The sequence below is a fragment of the Pteropus vampyrus genome, unplaced genomic scaffold (assembly GCF_000151845.1).
Source record: "Pteropus vampyrus isolate Shadow unplaced genomic scaffold, Pvam_2.0 Scaffold146, whole genome shotgun sequence".
Lineage (NCBI taxonomy): Eukaryota > Metazoa > Chordata > Mammalia > Chiroptera > Pteropodidae > Pteropus > Pteropus vampyrus.
Window position 1 is genome coordinate 4330448 of NW_011888927.1, and position 17049 is coordinate 4347496.

Sequence of the window (17049 nt, forward strand, 5' to 3'; positions counted from 1 at the left end):
CCAATGTTTTAATTGGTGTTCCAGTAGTTGGTATAGTTTGGGTTTCCCTTATTCCGTACAAACCAGACAACTTTGCTTTGATTCACCTATTTCAGGAATCAAAGTCCTGACATTTTCTCATCCTTTTGTTCCTAGGTCCTTATTTAACCTTTGTACTTAATAGTTCCCTGTAAAAGAAATAGCAGTACTACCTACTGCATACAGTTTTGAGGAGTAAATGAAACTGTTGATTAAATGTAGTCAACATATATTTCGGGGGCACTTAGTCTTTGTCGTTTTAGGTGCTGGATAAGTGAACAAAGTCTGCCGTCACAGAGCTTATATTCTAGTGGGGGAAATCAATTAGTATATAATATTAGATAATCATGTGCTGTAGAAAAAAAGTAAAGCAGGTAAGGAGATGAAAAGGGGTGAGGTGAGGTACTATTTTATATAGGGTGAGTAGTCAGGTGGGCCTCTGACCAAGTGATACTGAATAAAGGCCAGAATGAACTGAGGAAGTGAATTCTGTGAATATTTGTGGGGAAAGTTACTTCAGGCAGAGGGAACATTAAGTGCAAAGGCCCCAGACAGGGACAACCTTGCCCAGTTTTATGAAGAGCAAGGGCTTTGGATCACAGTGAGCAAGGAAGAGAGTGGTAGCAAATGAGATCAGAGGTAGTGAGGACTTTATCAGAGCGCCTGGGAGGTCCTGGAACTAACTTTGGATTTCATTCCAGGTGTGAAGGAATTATTCTAGGTTCAGGGTAGAATAGTGACTCCATCTGATTTACATTTGCAGAAATATTCCAGCTGTTGTGTATATGTATGATCGTTATTTTCTACTCTTGCTTTGTTCATTTCAGGCATCCTGTACTAGATGCTTTGTGGAGTGTATTGAAATCCTGGGCTACAAAGTTTGTAAAAACACTTTTCAGTATAATATAGGGTGTATTTGTCAAGTCATGTGGTTTTGTAGCTACATCCAAACAATTCTATATCAGATTACCTTCAAATTCACAATCCTTTATTTTCTTAAAGCTTAAATATTTCCAGTAATGTCATCTTTTAGAACAAATTTTCATTATATAACAATCCTACTAAAAAAAACAGTGAATACCAATGCCTACAAAATACAGATATTATACTGCCACCTCCTACTAAGTTTTATTTTAAACTATTAATGTTAACTAGTAGGCCTGCTAGACATATTTTTCAGTACAATACATGATGTACTTATGTACTTGATATAAGGCCTTCTTTTATTAAATTCAAACATTTCTCATTCAACTCATCCCAGACATATGAAAATACCTATTGAATTGGGGCACCCAATTGAATAGTTCCCCAATTAAAAAAAAAAAAGTAAAGGCAAATAAAGGAATCTTTGTAATAGATGACAGTGTATGGTACTCATTTGACTTCTCAGCAAAGGAAAAGAATAATATAAGCTTAAAGGTGATAAACTCTGATCTAATTTCAATAGATGATAGTGTGTCCATAAACCAAGGGTTTAAAGTTCGGTTTATACGCTATGAAAAGATTAGTAGTAAATTAAAACTCAACACAGACCTGTAGGAAGCAGTATCTTAGAGTTAAAACCTATGCTGTTAGAAATATATTTGATATGACATCACATATTAAATATTCTTGCCCAAATAATTGAATCTGAATTTGGTCAAGCTTTTAGATATGCTAAATTACATATAGAATAGAAGAACATGTTAAATGACACCAAGGGGATACAATCTGCCAAATACAGAATATAAGAAATTCTATAAGACAGGTGATCCAATTTCTTAAATAAATGTCAAGTAAAGAAGGAGGAAGGGAGGTACTATTGTAGATTTAAAATATTTGAGGCATTATTTGGATTTTGTTTTGAACAAACAATATAAAAAGACATATATAAGCCTGGGAAATTTGACTGAAATCTCTACTTCAGTGGACATTCATACATTTTACAGGTGAAATATGTCTATAGTTTGCTTTAAAGTAATTCCGTGGGGGTGGAGGAATAAAGTGGATGAAATGAAATGGATCATTTGTCGATAATTATTGAACTAGATGGTGAGTACATGGAGAGCTTATAATAGTATATTTCATTTTTGTGAATGTTTAAAAAATTACATAATAAAACTATATATATGAATATACATATACTGCCTGATATGCGATCTTTCCAAATGAAATCCTCTTGATTGGTTTCCACTTAGAATCATACTTTGACCTTTCATTCACTTCAGAACCCCGAATATAGACTGAACCAGAAAGTCTAGGTAAATAGCGGTGGCTATGACTTTGTGTTAATATTGTTTTTAATCAACCCTCCAGTCAAAACAAATATAAGATGAATTTTAACTACAGAACAAGACCTTTACCTAAATATTATATTTTTTTCCTGAAATAAAGCAAGTTTTTAATTTAACATAATCTCATGACTGTCACTTTTTTGATTAATAATCTTCCTAGCATGCTTAATGATTTCTTACAGGGGTTATCTTTGTGAAATGTTTAGTTGAAAGAACACCTTCCTTGACTGAATTAGGAACTGAGTTATAAGAGATTAGTGCTATTACAGATGTTAGTTTCTGATAAAAATCAGACTATCAAAGAGGATTAACTAGACAGTTTGTCCTTATTGACTGCCTTTGTAAATCAGAGACCAGTCATGAAAATTATTCTGTTTTTTTTTTAAACAGGAAATTTAATATAAGGATTTGTTAAACAGGGATTGGAGAAGTACAGTGACAAAAAAGGGATAGTGAGATAAGAAAGTAATAGTAACATCAGTAAAGGGAAAAGGAGCATATGAGATGTCTTGGGGGAAACCAGGTATAAACTTCAAGGATTCTTTACCAGTGAAGTCATAGAATCACACAGGACATGCTTAATTCTTCTGACATGTTTCTACTATCTTCTTTTTGGTGTGAACATTATTTCTTTAGTCAGTTTGTATATAATGTGGGTTTCAGATCTTGGGTTCTCCCCTACAAGTACTACATTTTGTTGAGATTACTATAAAAAGTGCTTTTGTTGCATTAGCAGGTTCTGTTGACATTTGGGATGTAGTTGGTTTAGGTCAAGACATGTGCCCTCACTTAAAGCCGTTAGTTACTCTCTTACTGTCACCTCACCTCATTTAAATTAAGTCCATTTCCCTTTCACTCATATTTTTTCCCTTTACCCCTTTTAGTTATGGGATTATTTTTCTTAACAGAAAAGAAACAAATGAATCGAGGAGTGCTCTTTGTCTTGTGTTATGTCGAACCATCTACTTAAAGCAACAGAACTGGTTTCATTATTCTTGCTCCAAACAAAAGCCTTTTTATTTTCCCTAGCATTTTATCATAAGCCTCAGTTCACTGAATGTTGTCTTTCTTACACTTTTCTTATACATTTCTGCCACTTTTAAATTTCTTTTTTCCACTCAAGAAAATTTTATTTTACTTTTTTTTATAAGTTATAAAGTTTACAACCTGCTAAACATTTTACCCAAATGTGGGAAAACTGACTGGAGACGCAAAGCAAAATAAAATACCTGAAAATAACAAATAGACACAGCCATTAAAACAGTTATTTTAGCTGACAACACTTAAAATTGGTAATTTGTATATTTTTAAAAGGTTGCATAGCTTTAAAAAAAGTTGCATAGCTGCAAGACAATTCATTGTTGATTAACTGTTTTATTTAAGAGGAAACAATATATTTAATAAAATGCAGTTCAATAGATAATCCTAGATTTAATTAATTAAAATATAATTATGTGACTTGGTTTACTCTTTGGGCTGCATTCTAATATTGTTAAACCTTTAAAGATATTAACATATTTTAGCCTATGTACAAGTCTATTTTCTACTCTTAAGGAAAAGAAATAGAAGAACTTGAGATCATGGTCTGTATTCAGAGAATGTTTTACTGCCTGATTATATTTATTGGTTTCACATTTAAGACTTTAATTTGTAAGAAGTATATTATGTGGTCTTCAACTTAAGAATAGATGAAAGCAGAAATGCCATGTTGGAGAAAATAAAGAGATCTCAAACTAAAAAACAAATCAAAACACAACTAGTTGTACAGCTTTAGAAAACTTAATAGTAAATCAACTTTTAAATCAGTCAACTTTGGTGTCTGAATACAAAATATTTATCAGTGTTACCTATGTAGATAACTACTATTAAGGGATATGCAGAATTTTCAAAATCTCCATGAGTCCTTTATATGCATGTTTGGTATACTGAGTTCTGTGGTAATTGCCCTCTGGTCAGCAGGATATTTTTCCCTGATTGCCCATTTCTGTATCTCTAAGTCTCAAAGAACTCAGATTTCTGGCTGAGTATGCCTTCATTTTTGTTTTTATGTTGCCAGAGACAGATCCTCATACCTTCTTGGTTTTTTCATCTTCAAAAGACAAGAAACCGTATAAAACAAATCTGTGTTTAATCTGAAGGGTGCTCAGGGCAAGATCTACTTCAAACCATTCATCAATGCAGTCTTTATGGTATATGTATAGACAAGGCAGTCATGCCATATCATCTCCTTGCCACACTCCTTCGAGGCATATTGCACATTCCCCAGCATCTTTACTCAGTACACCCTTAGATTACCAGTTTATTATAAAAGAATATAGCTCAGGAACAGCTTGATGGAAGAAATGCTTAGGGCAAGGTATGTGGGAAGGGGCTCAGAGCTTCCAAGTTCTCGGAGTGTGCCACTCTCCCCAATTTTCATGTTCACCAGCCCAGAACTTCCTGATTCGTTTTTCTTGTATAGGCTTCCTTTCATCTTTTGTGCTTTTATTAAAATCTGATTTTTAGCAGGAAGCTTCTTATTTATTCATATTAGCGTATTTATGCTTGAACTCTTTCTTTCCTTTTTGGAATAATTTATAATTTTGTAGTATTTAATTTTTACCAACATCTACCTTTTTAAGAATTTCTGGTGTAAAAATTAGATAATCTACTGACTGTGTTTTTATATGTATAACATTAATCAATGAATACATAAAACTCTTAATTTTTGAGGAGTGAGACAGATGAGGAAAGACTTTGCTTTTCATTTTATATCTTTTTGGGGGGATACTATTTGAATAAATTGTAATATACTTTTTTTGGTATCAAATTTAATTATTCATGACATTGGATTTGTCAGTGATTTCTTGGATTTGACTCCAAATGCACAGTCAACAAAAGAGAAAATAGATAAATTAAAATTCATCAAAATTAAAAACTCTTGTGTATCAAAGGATACTGTCAACAGAGAGAAGTCAACCTACAGTATGTTAGAAAAAACTCAATTTTCCATTTGCTTATTTCTCCTGTGTGTCTTCTTTACTACTCACAAAATATTTCACTTCTAGTTACCAAATATGTGGAGATTTTTCCCACACCAAGTAGTTCTCTGCCACATCAGCTTGGTGTCCTACAATTTAACTCAATTCCGATGCAGTCTACCTGTACTCAGAACCCTCCCAGACCTCGCCCTGGAGGTAACATCAGATACCACCCGTTAAGGGTTCAGTCCCACAAGACTCCTGCCACCCTATTTCAGATTGCCAATTGCAAATAGGTCTCCATGTTACCCACAATTTGTGTCCGATTTGGCTATAAATCAGAGGTTCCCACAACCCCCTGCTCGGATTTGATGAATTTCCTAGAGTGGCTCACAGAACTCAGGGAAACATTTTCCATTCTATTAAAGGATATGATAAAGGATACAGATGGACAGCCAGATGAAGAGATACATAGGGCGAGGCCTGGAAGGATTCTGAGTGCAGGAGCTTCTGTCCCCGTGGAGTAGGCATGTGTCACCCTCCCTGAGTGGATGTGTTTACTAGCCTGAGAGCTCTGCGAACCCCATATTATTGGGATTTTATGGAGGCTCACTCACATAGGCATGATCAATTATTAAAACTCCTTTTCCAGCCCCTAGTCCCTCTTTGGAGAACTGGGGTGTCGAAGCTGAAAATTCTAAGCTTCTAAGTATGGTTTTATCTTTCTGGTGAGTAGCCACATTGAGAAGCCATCCAGGAGCCCATCCAGAGTTGCCTCAATAGAACCAAAGATGATCCTAGTGCTCTTATCACTTAGGAATATACAATAGTTTTGGGAGTCTGTGTCAGGGACAGGGTCAAAGACTAAATATTAGAACAAGAGATGTATAATGTTCTTATCACTCAGGAATTCACAAGGGTTTTAGGAGTTCTGTGTCAAGGACAGTCAAAGACCAAATATGGGAACAAGAGATGTTCCCAGTGCTCTTATCACTTCGGAATTCATAGGGTTTTAGGAGTCAGGGACAGGGTCAAAGACCAAATATTAGAATAAGAGATACTCTCAGTGCTCTTATCACTTAGGAATTCACAGTTTTAGGAGTCAGGGACAGGGTCAAAGACCAAATATCAGAATAAGAAATGCTCCTAGTATTCTTATCACTTAGGGATTTAGGAGCTCTGTGCTAGAAACTGGAGGCAGAGATCAATATATATATTTTTTCCATTATCTCACACATAGAATGGGAAAATATTTGCAAATTATATATCTGATAAGGGATTAAATATCCAGACTATATAAGAACTGTTACAACTTAACAACAAAAAACCCAACCCAATTAAAAAATGGGCAAAAGACTTGAGTAGACATTTCTCCAAAGAGGATATACAAATAGCCAATAAGCACATGAAAAGGTGCTCAATGTCATTAGCCAACAGGGACATACAAATCAAAACTACAATAAAATACCACTTCACACCTACTAGAATAGCTATTTAAAAAAAAACTAAGTGTTGGTGAGGATGTGGAGAATTGTATTCTTCATACATTGGTTGTGGGAATGTAAATGTTGTCACTGCTGTGGAAAAGTTTGGTGACTCCTCAAAAAGTTGAACATAGAATTATATGGCTCAACAGTTTAACTCCTAGGGTGTGTGTGTGTGCACGTGCGCGCATGTGTGTGTGTTCGTGTGTGTGTGTATACAAACAAGAATTAAAAACAAAGACTCAAACAGGTATTTGTACACCAGTGTTGACTGCAGCATTATTCATGATAGCGAAAAGGTAGAAATAATCCAAATGTCCATCAATAGAAGAATGGATAAACAAAATGTGATATATACATACAACAAAATATTTTTCAGCCTTAAAAAGGAATAAAATTCTGATATATGCTACAACATGGATGAACCTGGAAAATATTATGCTAAGTGGAATAAGTTAGATATAAAAGGGCAAATGTATTATTTTACATATATGAAATGAAGAGGCAAATTTATAGAGACAAAGAAGGTTAGACATTACTAAGGGCTTGAGGGGAGAGGGAATCAGAAGTTGTTGCTTAATGGTTAGAATTTCTGCCTGGAGTGATAAAAAGTTTGGGTATAGATATTTGTGAGTTACACAACTGTTTGTACTTAAATGCCACTGAATTGTATGCTTTAAAATGGTTAAAATGGCATATTTCATGTCATATAGGCATACCTCGTTAATATTGTGGGTTTGGTTCCAAAACACCATAATAAAGTGAGTATTGCAATAAAGCAATTTGTAATCTTTTTGCTGGTGGAGGGTCTTACCTTCAATTTGTAAAAAAACGCAACACCTGTGAAGCACAATAAAGCAAGGTATGCCTGTATATATATATTACCAAAAAGAAGATGGAAGCCAGATATGGCCCATGGGCCAGTTTGCTGTCCTTTGCTATGAAAAATTGTAGCCTGAGTACCTACTTAATCATCCTTTTTCCACCCATTTGAGGATTCCTGGGACTGTTTATGTTGACAACCTAATAGCAAGATACCCCTGCTTGTTTGCTTACTTTCTAAATTAAAAGTTCCTCTAATAATCATCCTCTTTTATAACCTCATTATTACACAGTTCGGTGCTTCTTTTCCCCTGATTTTCCATTTTAAGCCTTCCTTTCCTTTGTGCTTTCTGGAACTTCTAATCTGTGATTCATAAACTTCCCTATTCAATACATCTTTTTTTATAAGCATTTTTCTTTTATTTCTTTTATATTCTTATATATTATGTTAGCATATTATATTGATATTTTCAAACTATCTGTGTGATCAAGTCATATTCTCTATGATTTTTATTTCAGGAGAGTATAGGAAGTATTGCATCCTATAGCATCGAGAACAATTGCCTTGGCTGAATCTTAGCTCCCTTGTGAAGCTATCCTGTGCTGTCTCACCTGGAGGCTGCTCATTCTTTCTCACCTTTTTATAGGCACGTTTTATCTAAAAGTGGGAGTGGGTGGTAGTGGGTGACAGTCCACATATACCTTTGAACATTTGCATACATTTATTTTTCTTTAGACCATGGAATACCGGATTCAGATATAGGTGAGAAAAGAGGCTTGTTTCTCAGTGCGTAATAGGCTACCTGTAAAGAATTATCAGCTTTTAGGCTCCACTTCAGATCTCAGAGTCCAGTTCATAGGGAACCCAACCTATGATCCAAGAAAGCAGAATCTAAAATGGGATTTTTATATCTGGATCACCTACAGTCTGGCTGCCAATTAGGACCCTCTCATTGGTGGTGGCTGGAATGCTCATGGCTCCTATTGAGGTATTGTGAGAAAGACACTGAAAGGCTGAGAGCGATTAATCACTGTTAAAGTGAAATGTAAAAGCTGGAGGGCATCCTTGGGAGTATATAGAGTCTCACTGTCTGCAGCCAGAGGGCAAAAAAAGCTTATGGTCAGGTTCAAGTCTTAATACTAAGAGTAGCAGAGCTCCAAAGATGGACAAAATTTTCTGCCTCAGCATGTCTCTTAAACTGACGGCCCTTATTGGGAAGGATTGCAATCCTAAGAAATAGGACAGGGACATCTGGGTCAGTGCGCTCAATAAAGTTGAAATTCTAGATTCCCATGAATCCTCTGGGTCTACAGAAGTGGCCTAATCCTATTTCAAAGCTAGTGCTTCCTCTTAGCTTGAAGATAGGAGAACACCAACAATAGGTGCCCATTCGGGAACTTTTCTTAGTTTTTCTCCTGAACACCAAACCAATAACTGAGGTTAAGTCATACATCACCGGCCAAAGAAATACTGGGACTAATAAGAGAGGAAAGGGATACCTCAAAGGAGCCAAAGGACCCAGCCAATATGTACCATGAAGAGTTGGAAGATGATGTAAGGAACTAAATTCCGAGGGCCCAAGATTAAGGGGCAGAGGTGGGCAGAACATAATGTTGGGTTGGCAAGGTTTGTTAATATGGGAGCACAATCCTATGATATGCAATACTCTGACAAGGATCCAGGGAGGCAGTGCTAATACTCTACTAGGATGGCTTTTAGAAACTCAGAGGAAGCAATGGCAGAACTGCTGTGGAAGATGGTAGAAGAAGGGATCAAGGGGCCCAGAGAAGTGGGTATGCTAGAGTAGATATTCTGTGCTAAGGCCAGAAAACTTACCAGATGACTGGGCTTTATGGGATAGCTCAGAAAACGCTGTTCCCTAAAGCAATAAGGAATATCAGAGGGCACCAGCATTACTGAACAGGACTGACACTAGGGTGGAGTGAATGAGGTACTTGCCTCAGGTACAAAATTTAAGGAGATGCCAAAAAACTCAATGACTAAGATAAATAATATTTTAATATGATATTTTTTAAGATACATAAAATTCATGATAAACAAGATATTAATATAAAAAGACAAGATCAATACTACTCAGTTTTCCATATTGCCTCCAATATGGCTCAGCACAGCACTGTTACTCATGGTGGCTGTCCTTTACAAGCCTCGGCTGATAGTAGCAGATAAAGTTACATAGCTGAGCTCCATAATAGCTTTGGGGGTCATGGGATCCTAAAATAGAGGCCAGATGGTGATACTTAATTGTCAGAAGGTGAGCACAATTATAATTAGCTCAAGGTCAGAATGGCTGCCTGCGGTGGGGGATGGTCCTGATCTACAGAAAGATATGGAGATGGTTAGTACAACAGGGTGTCCTTGGAGGCAAGATTGATGGTCAGCCTACAAGGGTGTCGCTCAATCTGTATGACCAAGAGAAACCAAGAATGGATGTTCAGAAGACAGAAGGCAGCTCTTCCAGTTAAAAAAAAAAATCTTTACTAGTTTCCAAACTGAGCTGGTTTTTAGCCCTTGAACTATTTGATTTAAAAGCATTTGATTGAAAGAGAAGCTAGGTCCCCATGACAGAGGACCATGTAATACCATGGTAAATATGTATCCCGTAGTACTTTTCTAAAGGCACTAATTTCCTCTGGTAACTATACACTGGGAAAAGTGGAATAACCAAATATTTTGAGGACTGTGGACAGAGTGTCCAAGTAGACATTGATACCCAAAGTGTCATAGTGTTCCCTGTTAAAGTGGGGGTATATAGGCTTATAAATGGAATCTTGGCCCAAGTCTGGCTTATAGAGCCAAGTGTCATTTCCCAAGTTTCTAAGTGTATAATTGGAATGAATATACTTAGAAGTTGGCCAAACTCCCATGTTGGTTTCCTGGCCTGTGGGATAAGAACATAGTCAGGAAAGCTGCTGAATATCTTACCCAACACCTTGCCAAGGTATTATCATATCCTAAGAAATATGGTATAGATTAGTACCTTAAAGACCTAAAGAATGCCAAGATGGTGATCCTCATAATATCTACACTAAAGACTGACCCTTACAAAGACTATACAGATCCCAGAGGATGACAGTGAAGTATCACAAATTCAGTTAAGTAGTATCCCCTATTGCAATTGCTGCGCCAAATATGGAGTCTAGAGCAGATTAATATGACCTAAAGTATGTAGTAAGCAGGTATTGATCTGATGAAAGAGTTGTTTTCCATCCCTAATAATAGAGGATTTTTTAAAAATTGTATTATTTATCATTATTTATGCCTACAGCACCTGGTCTTCCTACGTGGTCTCCCATCCAAGTACTAACCAAGCCCTAACCTGCTTAGCTTCCAAGATCAGACATTGGGCTTGTTCAGGGTGGCATGGCCATAGTCCATGGCTCCACTGGGGCATGAATCCAGGACCTTCTGCATGTGAAGCATACTTGCTGACCACTACACTGTGGAACCATGTCCAATAAAGAGGATTTAAAACTGTGCATTCTTTTGTGCTGGAGAATAGTATACTTTTTAAGTTTTACCCTTGGGTTAACTCTCCCATAATAGGGTCTATCAATTCAATTTTATCATAATATAGTATTAAGGGACCTGGACATCTGGACATATGGCAAAACATTGTATTAGTCCACGGCATTGTGTTAGTCACGTTAATCAGACTAGATGACCCGGAAATGGTAAATACATTAGAAGCCCTGGAAAGACACATATGCTCCAGAGGGTGGGAGAGAAACCCAATGAAAATTAAGGGTCTGCTCTTTTAGTGATGTTTTTAGGCCAGGATTTCTGGATGGTGGTACTATTGACATTCTGGGCCAAAAAAATTCTTTGTTGTGGGGAGCTTTCATGTGCAACATAGGATGTTGAGCAGTATCCCTGGTCTTTAGATGCCAGTAATCTCTCTCTTTAAGTTTCTTTAGATATCACAGTCCAGTATGGATAGACACGTAGAAACATAATGCAAAATGGTTAGGGTATTTAGAGAGACATGTTTGTGGTATTTTAGAAGCATGGCACAGAAATACCAAAGCATGCTATCTATATCTCACGCCTAGGGTGAGATTTCCTGGGTGGTGTGACACAAGGTCAGTTTTATAGGATGAGAAGGAGTTAGCCAGGCAAAAGAGTTGAGATGGGGGTGAGAATAGGAAGGAGGACCCTTTAGAGAAAGAAGATAGAGTCTCTAAACATTGCCAAGTATACCCAGGGGACAAAATCACTCCCAGTTGAGAACCACTGTTTTGGAGTCATAGTGTCCTGGGCATGCCTGGACATCTCCAAAATAAAGGACAAACTATTGCATCTTGTACCTCCCACCACTAAGAAAGAAGTACTGTGCCTTGTAGGTCACTGGATTCTGGGTGGCATCAAAAATTGCTGGCTTTGTACTGTTGCTATTGTTGTTACTATCATTGCCAAGTTAATCTAGGTTGACTCTTGTACCTATCTACAACAGAAGACCTGTCACCCAAGAACATTAGTCTGCCCAATGTCCCTTCCTTACCTAACTCATTAATCCTACTATTTCTCTGGTCCTGACATCCATCTTCTTCCAACCCCTACCAATTTCTTAGTTCAGCTAGAGACAATAGCCAGCCTAAGCTGAATCATTAGTGACAATGTTTCTAGCTCTTATGTTGTATATCTATCGTTAAAAATGCAGGAGCAAAAATAATGTGGCAGGTCTCCTTGTATTAGCTATCAGAAGCAGTACAGAGCAGGAAAATTTGGAAGATTCCTTAATTCAACATTCATTCATTCATTCAACAATGTAGTACTGCCAGGTACCACAGGTACCTGGCCTCTTCTCATGCCTCTCTTCCCCTCTTACTCCACTCTGGACACAGTAGCCTTCAGGGAAGCCTTAGTTTTGCTTTTACAGCCTTTCAACTGAATTAGTCTTACCCAGATTATCTATCTTCTTAGAAAAGTCAATTATTATGAATTTAAAGCACATCTACGAGAGGCTTCAGAGCAATACCTAGATTAGTATTTGTTTAAATAACGGGACTTTAGCTTTGCCAAGTTGAGACATTAGAAGACCAGTGCAGCATTCCAGGCATCTAATGCTTCTGTGTCATAGTACCCTTAGCTGTCTGGGACACTTACTCAGACTTGACTTCTATGTGCTCTGAATTTCACTATTTCATCATCATGAATCAGACAGCTCTCAGCTGACTTTCAACTAGAAAAAGAAGCTAGTTAATTAACTCACTAAGAAGTTAATACACTGCTCTTCTGTTCTAGTTAGGCCTGGTATAGCTGAAAGGAAATCAACCTAAGCTAGTTCAAGAAAAGCAGTATTATTTCAGGAATGGACCTTTTGAAGCTCAGAACTGGAGGTGGTTTCTGAATTCAAGGTAGCTGTGGGGACTTCAGCAGGAATTCATGATTCTTCATTCTTGTTATGTCATCAAACTGATATTTTCTTCTGATTCTATATGTTTCAAGAGCAACTGGCAAGTTTTCATATTCCAGTTCAAATTTCCAAGAGAAGGAATCTTGGTTTAGCCAATAACTTCTGTTGTCCATAGGCAGGGTGTCCTGTATTCCAGGCCAGATTCTAGGTAGCTGGCCAGGTGCCTATCAGGAGAACAACCCCGTGCTGTTTCCCTGAGCATAGAATTTGGTCAGTTAAGTTGAAGCTAGAAGGGGAAGTCAGGCATGGCAGATACATTGACTGATACTCAGAATAGCATCTCAGGGTTATCTTATTTAACTGAGCAATGCTTTATATTTTCAGAAATAAAACTCTATAGTTTTGGAACTTTAGATATAACTGAGGGGCAGATGAAAATAGATTTTTGGCCTGGGGTAGGTAGAGTCTGATATCCTTTTGATATAGGAGGCTTTGGTAAAACTCGATACTACGGATCAAGATTGTGGGCCATTTATCCCGTGACGTTCCTTTTACCTCAGAAAAGATGGGCTTGATAAACTCTCACTGGTTTGCCTATAGCATGAAATTTCGAGGCCTTTATTGTTTCATTCCCAAAGGAAATTTGTAAGTTATAGGTAACATTTAACAATCTGAAAAATTATATTTTGTCTAGAAAAATTATGCTTGCTATTTTGCAATATTCTTGTGTGTATTTTGTACATCTGTGTATATGTATGTATATGTATGTATGTATATATTTTTTTCTTTTTACCCATTTCCCCACCCCCTCCCCTTTGGCAACCATCAGCTTGTTCTCTGTATCTCTGGGTCTGTTTCTGTTTTGTTTTGCTTATTAATTTGTTTTGTTTTTTTAGATTCCACATATAAGTGAAATCATACAATAGTTGTCTTTCTCTCACTTAGCATAATATCCTCTAGGTTGATCCATGTTGTCGCAAATGGCAAGATTTCATTCTTTTTTATTGTTGAGTAATATCCATATCCATCTATTGATGAATACCTAGGTTACTTCCATATCTTGGTTATTGTAATGCTGCAGTGAACATAGTGGTGCATATATCTCTTGGAATTTGTGGTTTCCTCCCCTCTTTGCGTAAATACCTAGAAGTGGTATTGTTGAGTTGTATGGCAGGTCTATTTTAAATTTTTTGAGGAATCTCCATACTGTTTTACATAGTGGCTGTACCAATTACAATCAAACTCTTGTACCAAAGCATACAAGAGTTCCCTTTTCTCCACATCCTCACCACCACTTGTTATTTTTTTAAATTTTTTTATTTTATAAGCAGGAGGCAGTGTTTATTGATGCCGATACTGGCTCAGCAGATTCTTATCCAAAGGCTGAGCCTGTTGGTTTTTTTGATGATAGCCATTCTCACTGGTGTGAGGTGCTATCTCATTGTGATTTTGATTTGCATTTCCCTGATGATTAGTGATGTTGAGCATCTTTTTATATGTTTGTATGTTCTTTTTAGAGAAATGTCTGTTTAGGTCCTCTGCTCATTTTTTAATTGGATTTTTTTTGGGGGGTGTTAATTTGTATGAGTTCCTTATACATTTTGGATATTAAACCCTTATCAGATATAGCATTTGTGAATATCTTCTACCATTCAGTAGGTTGTTTTTTAATTTCGTTTCTTTTGTTGTGTAAAATGCAATATTTTTTTTGAGACTAGGAAAAGCCAATCTCCAAGTGCCCATGATAAAAAAAAAAGGACTGGATTTTCCTTTTAATTGGATGTCATTACTGTCAGTTGTCTAGTTTATAAAAGCGGGGGCAGATCACCCTTTCTGACTTTTGACACGAAAACCCTCACCAGAAAAGGGTAGAATGCCTACTTTAAGTACTATCTGATTATTTATTGATATTGAAAATGGAATGTGAAAGTACTTATTGAAAAACCCTGTTTTTTCTTACTGTCTGAATACCCACATCGCTGTTTACCAAAGACAAATTTGTTTTAGAAGAAGACTAAGAGAAGGAAGTCTCCCTTGATCTTAGGCAAAGTGTCACATATCACTATCCCATATATGTCCTTGACCTACAAAAGAAACTTAATATCTACGCACCTAGAGAAATATGCACATAATATGAAACGTCCAGCCAGTGCACCTTGTATCTTGGAAAGACAAAGGACATGTGATACTCACTTTGCAGATGCTTTTCATTTCTCTAATATATTTTTTTCCTCTTTATAAAAACAATACATGCTTATAGCAGAGTATATGGAAAATACTAAAAATTATAAAGAAACATTGAATTACATCATTCATAAACTTCTACTATTAATATTTTGGTGAATTTCATTTGCATATATTTATACATTACTGTGATCACCTGGTATATATGAATTTATCTTTTTTTAAAACTGAGCCAAGAAATACAATGTCCTTGTGATTTTTTTGTCAACATGGATGAATTTGTTTATTGTTGATGGATAACACTTTTCTCTAATTCTTCATTTCTCATTTTTATTTAAAAATATGCTATTTTGTATACATAAAAATATATATAATCTATGTGTAGGTTATAAACTAAACCGTAGAAGAACTATCTATGGACTTTTTGCTAATCCAAGAACCAGAATTTATCAGTAATTTGTGTAATCTACTGTTCTCTTATCTCCTTCCTCCCCAAATAGTTTAAACCTATATTAAAACAATTAAACAATTGAAAATTTTAACTCATCAAATTGTTTTTCATTGATGCTAATAAAAATCCCATTTTTTTAGTTATGAAAGTCTCTAAATGTGTTTTGCTAGTCTATCACACAGAGCAGTAAACTTTTCTTTGTGCTGGCTGGAACCTTGATCCCTACCTGTTATCATGGGCTACTTCCTCTTTCAAATCCCTTTCTGAAAGTTTTTGTTCTTTTTTTACTTCAAAGTCAAAGGCCAGAATGACAGTACAAGGTCATGCTGGTATAATTGATGCAGAGAAAAAAAAAGACCTACGTATTCTGATTTTTTAAAGCTTCTTGTTTTAGGAATGATGTTTAGGATTGAGAGGCATTTCATCAGTGTTAATGCTGACGATCAGTGATTTTCTAAGAACCTATGAAGTTAAAAGGCTTTAAAAGAATGACAAAGTTCTTGCTGTGTATTCAGAAACTGTGTGGCCTTGCACAATTTATATATATCCCCGCAGTTTTTCTCTCATTTTAAAATGGGATTAGAAACAATTTGGCCACTTTACTGGGCTATTTGTGAGGTTCAATAGTGTTTGGGAACATACGTTGTAAACGAAACTCCTACCCAAATGGTAAATAATTATTTAAAGAAAAATTGACCTTGAATTACAGCGCAAAGGAAGAGACTATTACGAGTGTTTCCATAACTAAGCCCTTCAACAGCTAAGACAGATGCTAAAGTGAGCTTTTGTCTGGTCCCCAGACGCCTTCCGATGAATTTGGAGAAAGGAGATTGAAAATCTGAGGTTTTTTTTCTAGCCCTGAAGTCGTTGTTTTTTACAGTGTCCGTTCTTAACTGTCCTCGTGGAATCTACTTTCCTCCAGGCTAAGTTACTCACGTATGGCTGATCCAGTCCTTTTCTGGATCACGACGAAAACCGCCTCCGGGCCCACTCCTGGCACCGCCCCCACCCACAATACACTTCTCTGTTCCATCTAGGTGGCTACTCTGTCACGTGTCACTCGACGGAGCGCGCTTCCGCTTGGCGCATGCGCATAGGGCAGCGCAAGCTATTTCTCCGTGGCAGCGGCGGCGAGCGGAAGTTCTAGGGAGCGCTACTTCCGTCTGTGTGTTCGAGTGGACAAAATGGCGAAGATTGCCAAGACTCACGAAGGTAAGCTGCCTTCCCCTAGTTGTGTGTCCGCTCTGCTGCCTAGCCTGCTAAAATTTCATCTTCTTAGGCTTCTGCCTCTTCCTGTAGTTTCTTCTGTGGGGACTGTATCCGCGCTTCGGGGCCCGGTTCGTCCCCTCCGCGCCAGCGGCGCAGGCCACTGCCCCACGTAATGGCGTCTTACTCTTACACCCCCGAGAGGTGCTTTGTTCCGTGTTTGGGTGCTGCTGTTTCAGGGTTGCTTCGCTTCTTTGGCCAGAGGGCCTTGTTTAG

The 17049-nt window shown here is 37.0% G+C and overlaps 1 protein-coding gene and 1 pseudogene across 3 annotated transcripts in view; one reads left to right on the forward strand and one right to left on the reverse strand.

Annotated features, from left to right (window-relative positions):
* The window catches only part of SF3B1 (splicing factor 3b subunit 1), a 48038-nt gene that overhangs the window by 327 nt on the left and 30662 nt on the right, over nt 1–17049 (forward strand). For all 3 annotated transcript variants that reach the window (XR_002782499.1, XM_011369227.2, XM_023536012.1), the window contains exon 2: nt 16605–16779. Coding sequence is in view for 2 of the 3 variants with exons in the window: in XM_011369227.2 (XP_011367529.1) it covers nt 16752–16779 (28 nt within the window). In the remaining variant the exon portion in view is untranslated. The remainder of the gene's footprint in view (nt 1–16604; nt 16780–17049) is intronic.
* On the reverse strand, nt 10836–10951 carry LOC111745161 (annotated as a pseudogene).